The sequence below is a fragment of the Ranitomeya variabilis genome, chromosome 5 (genome assembly GCF_051348905.1).
Source record: "Ranitomeya variabilis isolate aRanVar5 chromosome 5, aRanVar5.hap1, whole genome shotgun sequence".
Classification (NCBI taxonomy): domain Eukaryota; kingdom Metazoa; phylum Chordata; class Amphibia; order Anura; family Dendrobatidae; genus Ranitomeya; species Ranitomeya variabilis.
Genome location: NC_135236.1, coordinates 298,911,497 through 298,934,226, shown reverse-complemented (window position 1 = coordinate 298,934,226; position 22,730 = coordinate 298,911,497). Strand labels below are relative to the sequence as shown.

The 22,730-nt window shown below is 45.6% G+C and overlaps 1 protein-coding gene across 1 annotated transcript in view; it reads left to right on the top strand.

The window, feature by feature from the left end:
* The window catches only part of ASB13 (ankyrin repeat and SOCS box containing 13), a 32,964-nt gene extending 10,677 nt beyond the window's left edge, over nucleotides 1-22,287 (top strand). The window contains exons 4-6 of the mRNA XM_077264463.1: nucleotides 16,844-16,978; nucleotides 17,906-18,097; nucleotides 21,632-22,287. Coding sequence (XP_077120578.1) covers nucleotides 16,844-16,978; nucleotides 17,906-18,097; nucleotides 21,632-21,759 — 455 coding nt within the window. The 3' untranslated portion in view covers nucleotides 21,760-22,287. The remainder of the gene's footprint in view (nucleotides 1-16,843; nucleotides 16,979-17,905; nucleotides 18,098-21,631) is intronic.
* Nucleotides 22,288-22,730: the final 443 nt, after the last annotated feature.

Below are 22,730 nucleotides of genomic sequence, written 5' to 3'. Positions count from 1 at the left end.
GCAAATACAATTGAATGCCGGTAGGGAACAACTGCTTGGGCGCAGTCAGAGCAGTTAGAGGTGTTGTCCACTCATTGACACTCACCTGTGTGCTTGTGTATAAACACCAGAAGCCCCGATTCAGTTTTGACAGATACCTGTATGTATCGGTGAGATCCGTTAGACTGGAAGCCATGACTTTGTGAGCAGCATAAAATGTGACTAGATAACACAGGTCTGCAAGGGTAAATACTCGATACTTTCGATCTCTGAACTCAGTAAGAATATTGAAAAAATTCCATCATGTACAGATTTTTCACAAACGCTGACTCCATAGGCTTTTTCTTGCACCTTACTTTGACCCCTTTGTGTGATCTTTGGTGGATGAGATTGGTGTCAATAAATTAGAAATTACTGGAAGCTGTGCTGTGATTGGCTGCTGTGGGCAAAGAAGATTTTCTTAACCCAGCTTCAAAGAGTGTGGTGGGGTCAATATCACCCATTTATAGTATGTCTTTCATTTTACCTCAGCAGTATAAAAAAACAAAAGCTGTGCCATGATTGTTTGTTATGGGCAGCAAAGACAGATTTTTTTTTTTTTGTCACATTTCATAAGTGTGGGGGTGTCCATAGCAATCAGAGCATATCTTTAATTTTACCTCAGCAGTATAAGAACTGAAAGCTGCACTGTGATTGGTTGCTATAGTGAGTAAAGTCAGATTTTCTTTTAGACAAGAGTTCATAAGAGTATGGTGGTGCGCTTACCACAATTCATTTCATTATTTAGTGGTTGTGGTGGATTAAGCTTCTGTTTCTAACAATGTAGTCAAAATGGCTACAACTTTTTCTAGATTTGCTGCTGTTTTATAGTGAAGAAGCAACGAAAGAACATTATGGACTTCATTAGAAAAGTGTATTATGCGTACTTTAGTGTAAAACGAGGTGATCGGGAGTTGTGGGCTGCACATGTAGTGTGTGCTGTTTGTGTAGAACTACAACAGTGGTCTAAAGGGAAGAAAGCAAGCTTTCATTTTGGCGTGCCTATGATCTGGAGGGAACCGCAAAATTATAATGATGACTGCTACTTTTGTACGTGCGATGTGGAGGCATTCAACCTTAAAAATATGAAGGAAATTATATATCCGGACCTCCCGTCAATGAATCGTCCAGGGCCTCCTGGTCCAGGAATACCTGACCCTTCACCTCCAGAGAAACTTGAAGATTCATCTGATTCAGAACATGAAGAGCAGGATTCTTACCAAGACTTTCATGCTAGTCCTAACGAGCCACAACTTTTTTCACAGCTCAAATTAAATGGCTTAGTCAGGGACTTGGACCTTCCTAAACATTCTGCAGAACTTTTAGGCTCTAGACTGAAGAAAAAACCTGCTAGCTCCTGGTACCCGTTTTTCATGGTACAGAAGCAGAGAAAAGGAATTCCTTCCATACTTTTCTCAAGACTGTGCTTTAGTGTATTGCAGTGATGTTCCTGGGCTGATGGAAAAATTTAACATTGAGGACAATGTGAGCAGCTGGAGATCCGTTGATTCATCCAAAAAAGTCTGCACCATTGCAACAAGTATACTTCAGTGCCTGTAGGGCATTCTGTACACTTGAAGGAAAGCTATGAGAATTTAGACTTTATTCTCAAGAAATTGACGAGGATCAAGTATAGTCAATATGTGGTTATCTGAAAGTTCTCTCTTTGGTCCTTGGGCAGCAAAGAGGATGCACAAAGTACCCATTCTTTTTTTATGAATGGGACAGCCAAGCTAGGATTCATCACTGGAGCCAAAAAAGTTGGCCAACAAGAACATCTTTGCAACCTGGATTCAGAATCCTAGTTGCAGAAAGTTTAGTTGGTCATAATAAAGTTATCCTGCCACCACTCCACATTAAGTTTGGACTGATAAGCAGTTTGTGAAAGCTTTACCGAAAGAAGGAGAGACTTTTAAGTACCGTATATACTCGAGTATAAGCCGACCCGAGTATAAGCCGACCCCCCTAATTTTGCCACAAAAAACTGGGAAAACTTATTGACTCGAGTATAAGCCTAGGGTGGAAAATGCAGCAGCTACCGGTGAATTTCAAAAATAAAAATAGATGCTCCATACCGTTCATTATGGCCCCATAGCTGTGCCATATAGTGCTCTGCACCATTCATTATTGCCCCATAGCTGTACCATAGAAAGCTGTGCCATATAGTGCTCTGCACCGTTCATTATTGCCCCATAGCTGTGCCATATAGTGCTCTGCACCATTCATTATTGCCCCATAGCTGTACCATATAGCGCTCTGCACCGTTCAGAATTGCCCCATAGCTGTGCCATATAGTGCTCTGCACCGTTCAGAATTGCCCCATAGCTGTGCCATATAGTGCTCTGCACCGTTCAGAATTGCCCCATAGCTGTGCCATATAGTGCTCTGCACCGTTCAGAATTGCCCCATAGCTGTGCCATATAGTGCTCTGCACCGTTCAGAATTGCCCCATAGCTGTGCCATATAGTGCTCTGCACCGTTCAGAATTGCCCCATAGATGTGCCATAGAAAGCTGTGCCATAGAAAGCTGTGCTGCTGCTGCAATAAAAATAATAAAACACATACTCGCCTCTCTTGCTTGCAGCTCCTCAGCGTCCCGTCCCGGCGTCTCTCTGCACTGACTGATCAGGCAGAGGGCGGCGCGCACACTATATGCGTCATCGCGCCCTCTGACCTGCACAGTCAGAGCAAGAGGACGCGAAGACAGAGCGGCGCCCGGCGTGTGGAACGCGGACAGGTGAATATGCGATACTTACCTGCTCCCGGCGTCCCGCTCCTTCCCCCGGACAGCTGGTCTTCGGTGCCGCAGCCTCTTCCTCTATCAGCGGTCACCGGCACCGCTGATTAGAGAAATGAATAGGCGGCTCCGCCCCTATGGGAGGTGGAGCCGCCTATTCATTTCTCTAATGAGCGGTCCCACGTGACCGCTGAACAGGGGAAGAGCTGCGGCACCCGGAGACCGTGGGACAGGCAGGGGGAGCGCCAGGAGCCCCGGAAGCTGGTAAGTATACCTCAGCGCCCTCTCCCCCTCACCCGCCGACCCTGCCACAGACCGTGACTCAAGTATAAGCCGAGAGGGGCACTTTCAGCCCAAAAATTTGGGCTGAAAATCTCGGCTTATACTCGAGTATATACGGTATCTGTGTACCAAGTTGCTGGGACTGTCCGAAGCAAAACTGTCTGGATATTCAGAAAATCATGAAGGATGACGTGTTTGAAACAAAAATCAAAGCTGTTGAAGAAAGGGCTAAGGCTATGTGCACACGTTGCGGATTGTATGCATTTTTGCCGTGTTTTTTTGCCGCGAAAACGCATACACAACACAGCCCATTGAATTCAATGGAATACCGCAATGCTGTGCTAATGCTGCGTATTTTTCCGTGGCGGAATCGCATCGCGGAAAAATACACAGCATGCTCATTCTTTGTGCGGAATCGCGGCGATTCCGCACACATAGGAATGCATTGATCCGCTTACTTCCCGCATGGGGCTATATTTTTAAAATTATTTTTAACATTATATCTTTTTTACTATTGGTGCTGCATAGGCAGCATCAATAGTAAAAAGTTGGTCACACTTGTCAAACACTATGTTTGACAAGTGTGACCAGCCTGTCAATCAGTTTTCCAAGCGATGCTACAGATCTCTTGGAAAACGCTAGCATTCTGCAAGCTAATTATGCTTGCAAAACGCTAGTGTTTAGCGGGAGTACGCAAGCCAATTCCGCATGCGTATTTCCTGTGGCAGGGAGTTGCAGAATTGCCACGGAAATTTCTGCGGCAATACCGCAACGTGTGCACATAGCCTTAGAATTCTTTTAAATAAGTAGTGAAAAAATTTCTAGGTAACAAAAAAGATGCAAAATTTAAGTCCATCGTGGAATACATGCTGACACATTTAAAATCCTTGGGTTGTCTGATGAATTTGAAGTTACATTTCTGCTACGCCTCATTGGGGGACACAGGACCATGGGTGTTATGCTGCTGCCACTAGGAGGACACTAAGTAGACAGAAAGATTAACTCCTCCTCTGCAGTATACACCCCTTCACTGGATACAATTTCAACCAGTTCTTGCTTAGTGTCTGTAGGAGGCACTTGGGTCTGTTTTTCAGACCCCAACTTTCTTATTTTAATTTTTATTTTTATTTTTCTGTAAATTTTTATTTTTTATTCAACGGAGTGAAGGGGGCGACGGATCCTTTTTTATGGGACCCGCTCTCCCCCGAACCAGCAACAGGCGAGCACGGCGAGTATACCTCCCCGTCCCTCTCCTGCGACGTATGGCGCACGAAAAGCTTGCGCCGGGGCAACGGTTCCTATACGGTCCCGATTTAACCCCCCTCCCGCCTGCAATAGAGCATTGTGCTCAGGAGAAAATGCAGCCGGAAGGGAAGATGTGCCGCACAAACCCCTCTGATCAGACGAGGATGCTTCAGGGGCCTCTCCATCCCCATCCAGGGTGCATGGATTGAGTTCACACCCTCACAGACTGCAGACGTGAGAACCGGGGAGCACTGCGGCTGTAAGTACATTCCCCCCTGCTCACCCGTGTGCGGCAGTTGTGCGGCAGTTATGCGGTCCGGGTCCCTGGGGAGAGGCGCCGCCGACAGGGGGTCGGCGGTGCTGGGCGGAAGTTCAGAAAGCTCCGCCGCGGCCGCACATCGCCGGCAGGCCCCAAAAATTTAGTCCCCGGCTTCTTCAGCCGGAGTAGGCCGCAGTGGGAAAAATCCTCCCACGGCCGTAGCTCCGCCCCCTACACCGGCGCTTCTCGCCTGGGACGAGAAGCGCCCTCCAAATCTCGGGGACCATATTTCCACATCTCTCTGCACAGAGCCCACGCTTCTACAGCGCTCCACCGCCATATCTCTCCCTGGGGACACAGTCTGGACCGTGGGTAAGCTGCTTCAAGAAGGCTTAACCCCTTCCCGGCGTATACTGCCCGCTCTGTTCCAAAGGCACTATGTCTCAATCCAAGGAGACTAAAAAGGGTAACAAAAAGCACACAGTGTTTTTCACTGTATGTGCCACTTGCAGTACGGCCCTGCCCCGTGCCTACAGTAGCCCACTGTGTGCGGATTGTGCCTCGCCCTCTGTCCAGCCGCCTCTTGCCGCCGCTGGTACTGTCGCCGATGCCGCAGCCGTCGACCCTGTAGAGCCTAGCCCCCCTGAGTGGGCAGCCTCTCTGTCACGATCTGTGGCTTCCCTAGCCAGGGCAATTGACTCCCTCAGGGGCCCCTCTACAGGTCGGACCGCGGAGGATTCAGACGACGGTATGGATCCATCTACCAGCAGGGGGCGTACCCGCTCACTTTCTACCCGGGGCTCTAAAAAACGTGTTCACGTTTCATCCCCTGACCATGAGCTAGCGGGCCCTTCAGTGCCTGCAAGCTCTGCTTCCCGGTCCCCTTCCCCAACCTCTGATAACTCGGAATATGAGTCCGACATTTCCTATGTTCAGGACTCCCCCTCCTCCCAAGAGTCTCTCGACTCTCTCATCGAGGCGGTCAACCAGACCCTGAAGGTGACTGATGACTCCGTATCGGAACCCGAACATGTGGTGTCTTTCAAAAGGACTAAACGTGTTCAAAAGGTTTTTGTCACTCACCCTTACTTTAAGGAGATTGTACAAAAACATAGGGATCACCCAGATAAACGTTTCATGGGACAAAAGTCCATTGAGGCAAAATACCCCTTTTCTCGGGAATTAATCAAGGACTGGCTGCAGTCTCCCTCAGTGGACCCTGCTGTGTCACACCTCGCGTCCAAGACCATCCTGTCTCTTTCGGACGGTTCCTCCGTTAAGAACCCCTCCGATCGCCAGATTGATTATCTGGCTCGTTCCGCCTTCGAGGCCACAGGAGCGTCTCTCTTCCCATCCTTCGCCGCCTCCTGGGTGGCGAAGGCTATGGTCTCCTGGATCGAGACTCTTTCCTCTACCATCCAAGCCAGTGACTTACCTCCAGAAGCCAGCATCCTGGTTAACCAGATAGTGCAGGCCGGAGACTTCATAGTCAACGCCTCTATGGACGCAGCCAATTGCGCTGCACAGGCAGCCGCCAATGCAATCTCCATCAGGAGAGCCCTGTGGCTCAGGGATTGGCGAGCAGATTCGGCTTCCAAGCGTTCTCTAACAGCCCTGCCTTACCAGGCTGGTCGGTTATTTGGAGAAAAATTGGACCAAATGATCTCGGATGCTACCGGAGGAAAAAGTAAATTTCTCCCCCAGAAAAAACCTACCCGGCCCTTTCGGTACCAGCAGCAACCTCCATTTCGGCCTTTTCGGCTCAATGCCAACTGGTCTTCTACATCCTCTACCTCCACATCAGGACGAGGTTCGCACGGTGGCCGAGGCACCCAGGTCTCTTACAGACCTAATCGCAACTGGAGACCCAGGCCTAAACCACCCGGGTCTAAGGGATCCACATCCCATGGATCCTCCGCCCAATGACTCCTTGCAACAGCCGGTGGGCACCAACAAAGTAGGCGGACGCCTGCTCTTGTTCCGCCAAGCCTGGCTCTCAGTCGTTTCCGACGAGTGGGTCAGAGAACTGGTGTCCACCGGATACAAAATAGAATTTTCCTCCCCCCCCCCCCCTACGCGCTTCTTCCAGTCTTGCCCTCAAAGGCCACTGCGTTTCTCCAGGCAATACGGGCACTACAAAGGGACGGAGTCATCATTCCGGTCCCCCTAAAACAAAGATTCAAGGGTTTCTATTCGAATCTATTCGTGGTCCCAAAGAAGGACGGATCACTACGTCCGATACTAGACCTGAAGCTACTAAACAGATTCGTAAAAATCCGACACTTCAGGATGGAGTCCCTCCGTTCTGTGGTCGCGTCTATGGAAACAGGAGAATTCCTGGCATCCATAGACATCAAGGATGCCTACCTGCACATACCAATCTTCCCTACGCATCAGCAGTTCCTCCGCTTCGCTTTTCGCGGGGAACACTTCCAATTTGTGGCCTTGCCCTTCGGTCTCGCCACCGCTCCGAGTCTTCACGAAGGTCATGGCGGCTGCCATGGCCATTCTTCATTCCAGGGGAGTGGTGGTAATTCCGTACCTGGACGACCTACTGATAAAGGGTCCTTCCTACCCAGCGTGCGAAGAGTCCGTCGTTCTCACGGTGGATACTCTTACTCGCCTGGGATGGAAGATAAACTTCGAAAAATCTTCTCCAATTCCGGCTCAACAGATCTCTTTCCTGGGGATGATACTGGACACTTCCCGTGGTCTGGTCATACTCCCTCAAGACAAGGCTTTGGCTTTGCAGCAGGGAGCTCAGAGTCTTTCCCGTCCAGTCTCCCACTCCATTCGTGCCAGCATGCGAGTTCTCGGCCAGATGGTAGCTGCCATGGAAGCGGTCCCATTTGCGCAGTTTCACCTCCGTCCCCTGCAGCATGCGCTACTGTCGGCTTGGGACGGCAACCCGTCCTCCCTCGACCGCCGATTCATCCTGTCCCCACGGGTCAGGAAGACCCTCAGGTGGTGGACGCTGAAGTCCTCCCTAACCCAGGGAAGGTCCTTTTTCCCAGTACGGTGGCTGGTGGTGACCACCGATGCCAGTCTCATTGGCTGGGGAGCGGTCTTCAACCATCACACAGCCCAGGGGCGGTGGTCCACTCAAGAGTCTCGCCTTGCCATCAATATCCTCGAGATTCGAGCTATCAGGCTAGCATTGTTCCAGTTTCACCGCCTTCTGGCAGGTCACCCAGTCAGAATCCAGTCCGACAACGCCACGGCCGTGGCGTACATCAACCGTCAGGGCGGAACCCGCAGCAGGACGGCCATGCTCGAGGTGTGTCACATCCTTCATTGGGCGGAGTCAAACCATTCGCCCATCTCGGCGATCCACATTCCAGGTGTGGAGAATTGGGCGGCGGACTTTCTCAGCCGCCAGGGCCTCGCCTCCGGAGAGTGGTCCCTTCACCCGGAGGTCTTCCAGCAGATTTGCCATCGCTGGGGGACCCCGGATGTGGATCTCATGGCTTCCAGGATGAACAACAAGGTTCCTCAGTTCTTTGCTCGGTCCCTCGACCCACGGGCCCTCGGAGTAGACGCCCTGGTCTTGCCTTGGCGCCAATTCCGCCTCCCGTACATTTTTCCTCCTCTTCCCCTGCTACCGAGGGTCATCAAAAAGATCAGGGCAGAGGAGGTGCCAGTGATTCTCGTCGCGCCAGACTGGCCGCGTCGGGCATGGTACGCCGAACTGGTTCAGCTGGTAGCCGATGTCCCCTGGCGTCTTCCAGATCGCGTGGATCTTCTTTCACAAACCCGATTTACCACCAGAACTCAGGGGCCCTGTCTTTGACGGCTTGGCCGTTGAGTCCTGGATTCTAGGCCAAGCGGGTTTCACTCCCAAGGTGTCCTCCACCATGATCAGAGCCAGGAAACCTGTTTCCATGCGCAGTTACCACCGTACCTGGCAAATTTTTTTCTCATGGTGTGATGCTCAGGGACGATCTCCTCTGGTATTCTCTATCCCTTCCATACTAGAGTTTCTTCAGTCTGGACTAGAGTCGGGACTTGCCCTTAGCTCCCTAAAGGGTCAGGTTTCGGCTTTGTCAGTCCTTTTCCAGCAGAAGATTGCCAATAGGTTGCCGGTGAAAACTTTCTTCCAGGGAGTTTCCCGTGTGGCGCCTCCCTACAAATCGCCCTTGGATCCGTGGGATCTTAATTTGGTTCTCGGAGCTCTTCAGGAGACTCCCTTCGAACCGCTACAGGACGTTTCCTTGACCTTCCTTTCTTGGAAGGTAGTCTTCCTTGTAGCCATTACGTCCATCAGAAGGGTTTCGGAGTTGGCTGCACTCTCCTGCCGCCCTCCCTTTTTAATTTTTCATCCGGACAAGGCGGTATTGAGGACCTCTCCCACCTTTTTGCCCAAGGTTGTCTCTTCTTTTCACCTCAATGAGGAGATTGTTCTGCCTTCGTTCTGCCCGGCACCAGCCCATCGCATCGAAAAGGCTCTACACACTCTTGATGTGGTGAGGGCTCTTCGTCGGTATGTCTCGAGGACGGCTCCTTTCCGCACGTCGGACGTCCTGTTCGTACTTCCAGAGGGGCCCAGGAGGGGTTCTCCCGCCTCAAAGGCCACTCTGGCTAAATGGATTCGGTCAGCCATTCAAGAATCCTATCGTGTCAAAGGTGTTCCTATCCCAGAGGGGATCAAGGCCCATTCTACTCGGTCGGTGGGCGCCTCGTGGGCCATTCGGCACCAGGCGTCAGCACAGCAGGTCTGCAAGGCTGCGACGTGGTCCAGTTTGCACACTTTTACCAAGCATTACCACATTCATTCTATCTCTTCTGCAGACGCCGCCCTTGGCAGGCGCATTCTGCAAGCGGTAGTTCCTTAAGCCGTAGGCCAGTGGTACTTGGGGTATTGGCATATTGCTCCCCACCCAGGGACTGCTTTTGTACGTCCCATGGTCCTGTGTCCCCCAATGAGGCGTAGGAGAAAAAGAGATTTTTGTATACTCACCGTAAAATCTTTTTCTCCGAGCCACTCATTGGGGGACACAGCACCCACCCTGTTAGCCTGTTTTTTGGCTTGTTGTTACTTCTTGGTTTTGACATAGTTTGTCTTTGTTCATGCTCCTACTGCTTTACTACCGAACTGGTTGAAATTGTATCCAGTGAAGGGGTGTATACTGCAGAGGAGGAGTTAATCTTTCTGTCTACTTAGTGTCCTCCTAGTGGCAGCAGCAAAACACCCATGGTCCTGTGTCCCCCAATGAGTGGCTCGGAGAAAAAGATTTTACGGTGAGTATACAAAAATCTCTTTTTTTTGCATTCCCAATTTTGGACTATTTTCCTGAAAACGTTGGTCCTTGTTAGTGAAGGACAGCGAGAAAGATTTCATTAGGATATTAATATTATTTATTTATGTAGCACCATTAACCCCTTTCTGACCTCGGACGGAATAGTACATCTGAGGTCAGATCCCCCTCTTTGATGTAGGGCTCCGGCGGTGAGCCCGCATCAAAGCCGGGACATGTCAGCTGTTTTGAACAGCTGACATGTGCCCACAATAGCGGCGGGTGAAATCGCGATTCACCCGCCGCTATTAACTAGTTAAATGCCGCTGTCAAACGCAGACAGCGGCATTTAACCGGCGCTTCGGGCGGCCGGTAATGAGCGCATCGCTGACCCCCGTCACATGATCGGGGGTCAGCGATGCTTCTGAATAGTAACCATAGAGGTCCTTGAGACCTCTATGGTTACTGATCGCCGGTAGCTGTGAGCGCCACCCTGTGGTCGGCGCTCATAGCACACCTGCATTTCTGCTGCATAGCAGCGATCTGATGATCGCTGCTATGTAGCAGAGCCGATCGCGTTGTGCCAGCTTCTAGTCTCCTATGGAGGCTATTGAAGCATGGCAAAAGTAAAATAAAAAAAAATGTGGAAAAAAATATAAAAGCTAAAATCACCCCGCTTACGCCCCATTCAAAATAAATCAATAAAAAAAAATCAAACCTACACATTTTGTATCGCCTGATCTATCAATAAAAAAAAGGCATTAAAACAGCGTAGCGAGAAAAAAATTTGAAACGCCAGAATTACTTTTTTTTTGTCGCCGCCACATTGCATTAAAATGCAATAACGGGCGATCAAAAGAACGTATCTGCACCAAAATGGTATAATTAAAAACGCCAGCTCGGCACGCAAAAAATAAGCCCTCAACCGACCCCAGATCATGAAAAATGGAGGCGTTACGGGTATCGGAAAATGGCACTTTTTTTTTTTTTTAAGCAAAGTTTGGATTTTTTTTTTCACCACTTAGATAAAAAAGAACCTAGTCATGTTAGGTGTCTATGAACTCGTAATGACCTGGAGAATCATAATGGCAGGTCAGTTTTAGCATTTAGTGAACCTAGCAAAAAAGCCAAACAAAAAACAAGTGTGGGACTGCACTTTTTTTGCAATTTCACCGCACTTGAAATTTTTTTCCCGTTTTCTAGTACACGACATGCTAAAACCAATGATGTCGTTCAAAAGTACAATTCGTCCCGCCGCAAAAAATAAGCCCTCACATAGCCATATTGACGGAAAAATAAAAAAGTTATGGCTCTGGGAAGGAGGGGAGCGAAAAACGAACACGGAAAAACGGAAAATCCCAAGGCCATGAAGGCGTTAATTCCATGGTGCTGTACAAGGGGTTACATCAAAATACAAATATCACTTACAGTAAGCTAACTAACAATGACAGACTGATACAGAGGGGATATGACCCTGCCCTTGCAGGCTTACATTCTACAGGATATCAAGGAAATGGAGCGACTGCTGGCTGCTTCACAGAGCAAGATCTGCAGGCCTTCTATAAGAGAAAAGGTATCAAGAGAAGCTTTGAAAAGAAAAGGTGCAAGAATTAATTTCCAATAAAGTTGCAGAATGAATGTTCAATAAATTTTTATACGATATATAATGTGTACATTTTTGGCTGCAAAGTTTTTTTTCTTGTTCATCTTACTTATATGTAATTCACACCCATTTTGTGCAAAATCCATACGTGATATGGTAAAAATAAGTGTTTCTTGAAATCAGGGCATAAGAAAAATTAGTCATTGGATTAGAAAACCTTTTCATAAACCCGAATTTTGCATACCTGTGTAATTATATTTTAGGTTGTTTTAAATGGAGTTGTCCGAGTAGTGGACTTCTCGATCCCCATATTCCACCATTTAAAATAACATTTTGTAGTCACCTTCGGTGTCTGTGTATTTTCTGAGATGTCTATGCCGGGGCCCACTGGCTGCAGTGCTCACGTGACATAACATCCAATCAGCAGCTTCTAATGCGCTGCTTCACACTTCCTTCACAAAAAAATGACATCCGGAAAAATTGTTATGTCTAAAATGAAGTGAGATTGAAGTAGCCTATTAGCAGTCTCTGGCTGCAGGGCTCACCTGACATAATAAAATCACGCCGGTCCAAGAAAACCAGACCTTAATTGGTGTCAAGCCAAAGGTCTGTTCAGGCTGTTTATGTGGTGGAACATGAAGATTGAGAAGTGGTTGGCCGAGTAGTTGACAGATCCTTTGACCACTTCACGCCGCAGCCCTTTTTCGTTTTTGCGTTTCTGTTTTTCATTCCCCTTCTTATTTTTCTGTCAATATGGCCATGTGGGGGCTTGTTTTTTGCAGGACGAGTTGTTCTTTTGAATGACACCATTGGTTTTACCATATAGTGTACTGGAAAACGGGAATAAAATTCCAAGTGCGGTGAAATTGCACAAAAAGTGCAATTCCACAACTGTTTTGTCAATTTTAATTTTTTTTTTTTACCATGTTTACCAAATGTTAAAACTTACGGAGTTCGTAGATACTAAACATGTATAGGTTGTTTTTTATTTTAATCGTGAAAAAAATGAAAGTTTGATTAAAAAAAATTGCGTAAGTTTTCAAGACCCATAGTGTCTCCATTTTTTGTGACTTGGGGCTGGACTTGGGCTTGTTTTTTTGCGCGCCGAGCTAACATTGTTAAGGAGAGCATTTTGGTGTGGCTACGATCTTTTGATCGCCCGTTATTGCATTTTAATTCAATGTTGCGACGACCAAAAAAACGTAATTCTGGCATTTTGCTTCAATTGTCTCTATGTGAGACTGGAAACTGTGATAACCCGATCAGCTCTGCTACACACAGGTGATTTATCAGATCGCCTGTATGTAGCAGAAATGATCTCTTGCTATGAGCACTGACCATCAGGTGGCACTCATAGCAATCCGGCAATGACAACCATAGTGGTCTGCTGGAGACCCCTGGTTGTCAATCCGACTCATCAGTGACCCGCGATCATGTGACAGGGTCATCGATGGGTGGGATTAGTTACATAGTTACATAGTTATTAAGGTTGAAGGAAGACTGTAAGTCCATCTAGTTCAACCCATAGCCTAACCTAACATGCCCTAACATGTTGATCCAGGGGAAGGCAAAAAAACCCCATGTGGCAAAGAGTAACTCCACCATGGGGAAAAAAATTCCTTCCCGACTCCACATACGGCAATCAGACTAGTTCCCTGGATCAACGCCTTATCAAGGAATCTAGTGTATATACCCTGTAACATTATACTTTTCCAGAAAGTGACGCTCTTTCGGTGTCAACAATTGACAGCCATATTTAATGGGTTAACAGCCGCATGTGGATCGCGATTCCCCCTGTGGTTGTTAGGGGCACATATCAGATGTTTAAACCAGCTGACATGTGCCGGAAAAGATGTGGGCTCAGCGCCGGAGCTCACATCAAAGGAAGGGACACTGCATGCGCTGTACTAGTACGGCACATGTCATGAACGAGTTAATTGTGTTGTAGCTATTCTTTTAACCCCTTAATCCCATATGACGTACTATCCCGTCGAGGTGGGGTGGGCCTTAATTCCCACCAACGGGATAGTACGTCATAGCGATCGGCCGCGCTCACGGGGGGAGCGCGGCCGATCGCAGCCGGGTGTCAGCTGCCTATCGCAGACCGCCCCCGGCACACCGCGATCAAACATGATCTCAGTGTACCGGCGGTACAGGGAAGCATCGCGCAGGGAGGTGGCTCCCTGCGTGCTTCCCTGAGACGATCGGTACAAGGCGATGTACTCACCTTGTACCGATCGTCTCCTCCCTGCAGTCCCCGGATCCAAAATGGCCGCGGGGCTGCATCCGGGTCCTGCAGGGAGTACTTCTGGGTCCAGAGCAGGTGTTGGTAAGCCTGCAGCGATGTGAGTGAGATCGCCGATCTGATAGAGTGCTATGCAAACTGTCAGATCGGCGATCTGTGATGTCCCCCCTGGGGCAAAGTAAAAAAGTTAAAAAAAAAATTTCCATATTTGTAAAAAAAAAAAAAAAAAAAATCCTAAATAAAGAAGAAAAAAAAAAATTATTATTCCCATAAATACATTTCTTTATCTAAAAAAAAAAAAAAAATAATAATAATAAAAGTACACATATTTAGTATCGCCGCGTCCGTAACGACCCAACCTATAAAACTGTCCCACTAGTTAACCCCTTCAGTGAACACCGTAAGAAAAAAAAAAAAAAAGAGCCAAAAACAACGCTTTATTATCATACCGCCGAACAAAAAGTGGAATAACACGCGATCAAAAAGACGGATGTAAATAACCATGGTACCGCTGAAAACGTCATCTTGTCCCGCAAAAAACGAGCCGCCATATAGCATCATAAGCAAAAAAAATAAAAAAGTTATAGTCCTCAGAATAAAGCGATGCCAAAATAATTATTTTTTTCTATAAAATAGCTTTTATCGTATAAAAGCGCCAAAACATAAAAAAATGATATAAATGAGGTATCGCTGTAATCGTACTGACCCGACGAATAAAACTGCTTTATCAATTTTACCAAACGCGGAACGGTATAAACGCCTCCCCCAAAAGAAATTCATGAATAGCTGGTTTTTGGTCATTCTGCCTCACAAAAATCGGAATAAAAAGTGATCAAAAACTGTCACATATCCGAAAATGTTACCAATAAAAACGTCAACTCGTCCCGCAAAAAACAAGACCTCACATGACTCTGTGGACCAAAATACGGAAAAATTATAGGTCTCAAAATGTGGAGACGCAAAAACTTTTTTGCTATAAAAAGCGTCTTTTAGTGTGTGACAGCTGCCAATCATAAAAATACGATATAAAAAACGCTATAAAAGTAAATCAAACCCCCCTTCATCACCCCCTTAGTTAGGGAAAAATAATAAAATTAAAAAAATGTATTTATTTCCATTTTCCCATTAGGGTTAGGGCTAGGGTTAGGGCTAGGGTTGAGCTACAGTTAGGGTTGGGGCTAAAGTTAGGGATAGGGTTGGGGCTAAAGTTAGGGATAGGGTTGGGGCTAAAGTTAGGGTTGGGGCTAAAGTTAGGGTTAGGGTTTGGATTACATTTACGGTTGGGATTAGGGATGGGATTAGAATTAGGGGTGTGTCAGGGTTAGGGGTGTGGTTAGGGTTACAGTTGGGATTAGGGTTAGGGGTCTGTTTGGATTAGAGTTTCAGGTAGAATTGGGGAGTTTCCACTGTTCAGGCACATCAGGGGCTCTCCAAACGCGACATGGCGTCCGATCTCAATTCCAGACAATTCTGCGTTGAAAAAGTAAAACAGTGCTCCTTCCCTTCCGAGCTCTCCCGTGCGCCCAAACGGGTTTACCCCAACATATGGGGCATCAGCATACTCTGGACAAATTGGACAACAACTTTTGGGGTCCAAGTTCTCTTGTTATCCTTGGGAAAATAAAAATTTGGGGGGCTAAAAATCATTTTTGTGAAAAAAAAAAATAATAATTTTTATTTTCACGGCTCTGCGTTATAAACTGTAGTGAAACACTTGGGGGTTCAAAGTTCTCACAACACCTCTAGATAAGTTCCTTAGGGGGTCTACTTTCCAAAATGGTGTCACTTGTGGGGGGTTTCAATGTTTAGGCACATCAGGGGCTCTCCAAACACGACATGGTGTCCCATCTCAATTCCAGTCAATTTTGCATTGAAAAGTAAAATGGCGCTCCTTCCCTTCCGAGCTCTGCTATGCGCCCAAACAGTGGTTTACCCCCACATGTGGGGTATCGTTGTACTCAGGACAAATTGCACAACAACTTTTGTGGTCTAATTTCTTCTCTTACCCTTGGGAAAATAAAAAATTGGGGGCGAAAAGATCATTTTTGTGAAAAAATATGATTTTGTATTTTTACGGCTCTGTATTATAAACTTCTGTGAAGCACTTGGTGGGTCAAAGTGCTCACCACACATCTAGATAAGTTCCTTAGGGGGTCTACTTTCCAAAATGGTGTCGCTTGTGGGGGGTTTCAATGTTTAGGCAAATCAGGGGCTCTCCAAACGCAACATGGTGTCCCATATACTGTAAATTCCAGTCAATTTTGCATTGAAAAGTCAAATGGCGCTCCTTTCCTTCCGAGCTCTGCCATGCGCCCAAACAGTGGTTTACCCCCACATATGGGGTATCAGCGTACTCAGGACAAATTGTACAACAACTTTTGGGGTCCATTTTCTCCTGTTACCCTTGGTAAAATAAAACAAATTGGAGCTGAAATAAATTTTGTGTGAAAAAAAGTTAAATGTTCATTTTTATTTAAACATTCCAAAAATTCCTGTGAAACACCTGAAGGGTTAATAAACTTCTTGAAAGTGGTTTTGAGCACCTTGAGGGGTGCAGTTTTTAGAATGGTGTCACACTTGGTTATTTTCTATCATATAGACCCCTCAAAATGACTTCAAATGAGATGTGGTCCCTAAAAAAAAAAAATGGTGTTGTAAAAATGAGAAATTTCTGGTCAACTTTTAACCCTTATAACTCCCTAACAAAAAAAAATTTTGGTTCCAAAATTGTGCTGATGTAAAGTAGACATGTGGGAAATGTTACTTATTAAGTATTTTGCGGGACATATCTCTGTGATTTAAGGGCATAAAAATTCAAAGTTGGAAAATTGTGAAATTTTCAAAATTTTCGCCAAATTTCCGTTTTTTTCACAAATAAACGCAAGTTATATTGAATAAATTTTACCACTAACATGAAGTACAATATCTCACGAGAAAACAATGTCAGAATCGCCAAGAAATCGCCAAGATCCGTTGAAGCGTTCCAGAGTTATAGCCTCATAAAGGGACAGTGGTCAGAATTGTAAAAATTGGCCCGGGCATTAACGTGCAAACCACCCTCGGGGCTTAAGGGGTTAAAGTCTCAGGTTGTCCCATTTGCAGTTGTCTAATGCAGCAGCACTATTCACTCAGTTTGAAATAATAGGTTTACTTTTGTTTGTTTGTTTTTTCCATCTGAGAGCTTACATTATATTCATTACATTTGTATTTTTAACTATAGGTAAATCTGAATGTGTGAAACTTCTAATAGATGTTGGGGCAAATCTCGAAGCTCATGATTGTCATTTTGGCACTCCGTTACATGTAGCTTGTGCAAGAGAGCATTTGGATTGTGCTAAAGTGTTACTCAGTGCAGGTAGGTAGATATCTTTGAATTCATGTCTGTAGATATGGAACAGCAATTGATCTAAGCAAATTAAATTTTACTCTATTTCTACTAAATAAAAGTGATGTAACATAAAAAATATGTATTATCATGCTAAAGAAATTCAGCAACTAAAAAAGTGAAATAAAGGATCAGATGCAAATCTTGTGACTGCGGTGCATAAGCAAAGAAACCCCAAACATCTTGCTGCACTGCACCCAGGGCTGTGGAGTCAGTCGTGTAGTCGGAGTCCGAGTTGGTGTCCATTTTGGTGGAGTTGGAGTCGGTATAAAATGGACGGACTCTGACTCCTAAAATATGTAATACATTGAGTTCAGTAGTTCAGTGCAGGATTTGCTGTAAATGTTTTCATAATTTGGGAAAGTTATGAAATGTCCCATAAATGTCTGTTCTGCTCTGTTCATGATCTAAGGATCTGGGCTTTTATTTGAGATGAATCTGTTCTACACTATGTACTGTACATGCTTAGTAGTGAGGCAGTGCTTTGGAGTTTGTTGGAAGTCAGGGAAATTGAGGAGTTGGAGTCAGTCAGTGGTTTGGCTTATCGACTCCACAGCCCTGGCTGCACCTTGTCAACCTAAAAGAATACTTTTACAAAATAGAAAACAAGAAAATATTACAAAACGATATCAATTTTTTATCACTGTAACATTATTGACCCACAGAATAAGAAATGTAAAAGTTGTAAAAACAAAACCCCCCAAAAATACACCAAATTTATAGTTTTTGTTTTTTTTTCATTTCACCCAACACATTTTTTTTCACAAGTCGTCACAAAAAATGTCTCTGACACCGAGGGGTTAAAAAGTAACACGATGCATTTCAGAAGCAAAGCTTCCCTTCTGAGAAATAGAAACTATGCCACAGATTGTTAAATGGTGGATTATTTTGTTAAAGGAGCTAATGTGAATGCAGCAAAACTTCATGAAACAGCCCTACATCACGCTGCCAAGGTGAAGAACAAAGATCTTATTGAAATGCTAGTGGCATTTGGAGGAAATGTATATGCAAGGGACAATCGTGGAAAAAGACCATCAGATTATTCCTGGCCGAACAGTCCTACTGCAAAATGCTTTGAATATCATGAAAGTAAGTTCTCTCTTCTATTTACAGACTTATTAAAGGGACTCTGTCAGCTCAAATTGGCGGGATGTTAAAATGATTTCTTACATGTCAGATGGGTGGCGTATCTTCTTTATTTCTCCACCCCGTCTGTCCCAACTATGGCGCACGCATGCTCTTATTCCCGAAAATAATGCAGAAAACAGGGACGGACAGGGTGGAGAAATAAAGAGGATACGCCACCCATCTGACCGGTAAGAAATCATTTTAATATCCCGCCAATTTGAGCTGACAGTCCCTTTAAGGTGATATACTTATGTATTTGTTGGTTGATGTAAGATGCTTCTTTTTATATTGTTTATATATTTTCCAAGGGCCCTTCCCTTTAAACCAGATACACACTATATTATCCATAAAAGTTTGGTTTGGAAGGATAAAGATAATGGAGGATAAGAATTAGTGAGATATCTTCTCCACCCCCACTCAGCTCTGTCAGCAGAAAAAAGAAAAAGATACAGCTGTCAGAATATGGCAATGCAAAAAAGATTTTTTTTAACCACTTCATGACCTGACCTGTCCCTGCCTTTAATGTGGGCTCACATGCTGAGCCCCCATCTTTCCCTGCATCTAACAGCCGCGGGTGGTTCCGAGTTCCACCTGCAGCTGTTAACCAGTTAAATTGCTGACAGTGGCATTTAACACGTGCCTCCATAAGTACATCATTGATCCCCGTGCCCGTCATCACGATCCTCCTGTGAACAGCGGCCTGTGGCTGGCGTACAAAGGAGATTGTGATTTTTGCTGAAGCCCTGCTATGTATAAGATAGGAGATCAGACGATCGCAGCTTCAAGTTTCCTAAGGGGACTATTAAATAAAGTTAAAACATTTTTTTTTTTTTAAATATTACAAAAATAAAAAAAGTGCAAAAGTTCAAATCACTCCCCTTTGCCTCATATATTATCCATAAAAGTGGGTCAGGGAACTGGTGTCCTCCGGATACAAAGTATCTCGGCGATCCACATACCAGGTGTGGAGAATTGGGCGGCGGACTTCCTCAGCCGCCAGGGTCTCGCCTCGGGCGAGTGGTCCCTCCACCCGGAAGTTTTCCAGCAGATTTGTTATCGCTGGGGGACCCCGGACGTGGACCTCATGGCCTACAGGTTAAACAACAAGGTTCCACAGTTCATTGCACGATCTCTCGACCCATGTGCCGTCGGAGCAGATGCCCTGGTCCTGCCGTGGCGTCAATTCCGCCTCTTGTACATTGTTCCCCCTCTCCCCCTGCTACCGAGGGTCATCAAGAAGATCAGGGTGGAAGGGGTACCAGTGATCCTCGTGGCGTCAGACTGGCTGCACCGAGCATGGAACGCGGAACTGGTTCAGCTGGTCACCGACGTCCCCTGGCGTCTTCCAGATCGCATGGATCTTCTCTCATAGGGCCCGATTTACCACCAGAACTCAAGGGCCCTGTCTTTGACGGCCTGGCCATTGAATCCTGGATTCTAGGCCAAGCGAGTTTCACTCCCAAGGTGTCCTCCACCATGATCAGGGCTAGGAAACCAGTGTCCATGCGCAGTTACCACCGTACCTGGCGAATCTTCTTCGCATGGTGCGACGCACAAGGACGATCTCCTCTAATATTTTCCATTCCTGCCATATTGGAATTTCTCCAATCAGGACTAGAGTCGGGTCTCGCACTTCGCTCTCTCAAAGGACAGGAGTCAGCATTGTCAGTCCTGTTCCAACGAAAAATTGCCAATAGATTACCGGTGAAGAAGTTCTTTCAGGGAGTCTCCCGAGTGGCACCTCCCTACAAAATGCCTTTGGATCCGTGGGATGTTAATCTGGTCCTTGGAGCTCTTCGTCCTGCAGGACGTCTCTCTGACCTTCCTTTCCTGGAAGGTAGTTTATCTAGTGGCTATTATGTCCATCAGGCGTGACTCGGAGTTGGCAGTACTTTACCGCCGACCCCCGTTTCTGATTTTTCACCCCGATAAGGCAGTCTTAAGGACCTCTCCTTTTCTGCCCAAGGTCATTTCCTCTCTTCACCTCAATGAAGAGATTATTCTGCCTTTATTCTGTCCGGCACCAGTCCATCGCATTGAGAAAGCTCTGCACACTCTCGGTGTGGTGAGGGCCCTTTGACGGTAAATCTCACGGACGGCTCCCTTCCGCAAGTCGGATGTCCTATTCGTACTTCCAGAGGGACAAAGGAAGAACTCTCCCTCTTCCAAGGCTACTCTAGCCAAATGGATCCGATCGGCTATTCAGGAATCCTATCTTGTCAAGGGTGTTCCTATCCTAGCAGGGATTAAGGCCCATTCTACTGGGTCGGTGGGACCTCTTGGGCCATCCGGCACCAGGCGTCGGCACAACAGGTCTGCAAAGCTGCGACATGGTCCAGCTTGCATACTTTTCCAAAACATTACCATGTTCATTCTCTATCTTCTGCAGATGCCGCCCTTGGCAGGCACATTCTGCAATCGGCGGTACCTTAGCTGTAAGCCAGTGGTACATGGGGTATTGGCAGCTATGTTGCTCCCCACCCAGGGACTGCTTTAGGACGTCCCATGGTCCTGTGTCCCCCAAAGATGCGTAGGATAAAAGGAGCAAAAAACAGTGCAAAAATAAGTGTCCAAAAACTATTGTAGGAAAATTTGTGATCCAAAAATCAAATAGTGCTCCTTCCATCCTGAGCCCTGCTTTTTGCCAAAAAATATTGGGGGTATCGCTGCATTCGTGAAGCATTGTGAAACAAATTATGAGGCCATTTTCATCTATTTCCCTTTGTGAAAATGTAAAATCTGGAGCTAAAACAACATTTTAGTGGTAAATATGTAATTATTTTCTCTTCACCACCCAATGGCATAAAATTCTGGGTGTTAAAACTTTGGTGTTAACATGCTCTCTGCAGAACTAGACAAGTTCAATGAGTGGTGTAGATGGGCTCACACTGGTGGATTCTGCTGTTCTGGCACCTGAAGGCCACTACTAATGTGACATGGCACTCGTAAAGAATTCCAGAAAAATGTACACTCCATTATTGCACTTTTTCACTTTGCCTGAGCAGTAGCTTCCGACAACATATGGGTATTGGCGAGCTCAGGGGAAATTGTGTAACAAATTATGTAGTCCATTAACTCACGTTATCCTTTTGAAAATTAGAAATTTGTGACTATAAAATTTTGAAAATAAAACCCTGTAGTACTACATTTTCATGGACCAATACCATAAAATCCTGTGATGCTCCTGTGGCCTCGAGATGCTCATCATAGCCGTCCATGAATTCCTTGAGTGGTGTGGTTTAGCACTGACATAAAGTACTAACTGTCAGGAAAAAAAGTTTCAGAATACCTGAGATATTTGGAAGCATCCCAGAGTTATCACCAATCTTAAAAATTTGGCCTGATCATGTGAAAACTGGCTTAATCGGTAAAGGGTTAAAGTAATATATAGTCATACATAGTTTTATATTTTGCATCCCACCACAAAAATATATGCTAATTCCGTGGTGGGCCGCAACCCTTAGAATTACATTTTTCCTTTTTTCTTTTTTTCAGAGACTCCTAGAGATTTGTCACAGCTTTGCAGACTTTGTCTTAGAAAAGCACTCGGCCAAGGAGCAGCGGAGAAGGTTTATCAACTAAATATTCCTCAAAGACTCATAGAATACCTTACATATAACTGACTCGTACCAACTGAAATGCATGTTGCCCTACACTCGATATTGTTTGTAAAGTGTTGTCCTACATGCAAGTACTTGCCAATCATACCTTATATTAAAACTACCTGCCTAATATTGTAGAAGTCCTCCTCAGGCCACAAAAATACAGTTCTAGCCTGTAAAAGTATGGACTCCACAAGGCTACAAGTTTCCTGTGGTATTTGCCACCACAAGTTATGAGGTGCGGCCGCCATGTACCAGAGTGTTTTGGTTTTTTTTCCAGCAAATCCCACAGAATCTTGGTCAGATTAACTACTTCTGGACCACCAATAGATCTTAATTGTCTGGGCAGTCCACATTTTACTTTGTAGTCATGATCTATAACATCACTGCATATAGGAGCTGCAAAAGATCATGTTTTTTTGAGATGGGGTGCTGTGTCAGACACAGCTCGACCTCCCATTAAGAAGGCAAAAAGGATTTATTACTGTGTCTGCCTTCCAGATCACTGAACCAGTATCTTGTTGAAAAATATGAAAAATAAATACCGGTAAGAAAAAAAAAAAGTGTCTATTATAGGATAATAATTGTTACAGAAAATGGTACCAAAATGTAAAATATATTTTAGTAGTCCTTTTGTGGTCATTAAAAATGGAAAGAAAGGACTCATACAGTGTCTTGCGAAAGTATTCGGCTCCCTGGAACTTTTCAACCTTTTCCCACATATCATGCTTCAAACATAAAGATACCAAATGTAAATTATTGGTGAAGAATCAACAACAAAGTGGAAGACAATTGTGAAGTTGAACGAAATGTATTGGTTATTTTAAATTTTTGTGGAAATTCAAAAACTGAAAAGTGGGGCGTGCAATATTATTCGGCCCCTTTATCTTAATACTTTGTTGCGCCACCTTTTGCTGCGATTACAGCTGCAAGTCGCTTGGGGTATGTCTCTATCAGTTTTGTACATTGAGAGACTAAAATTCTTGCCCATT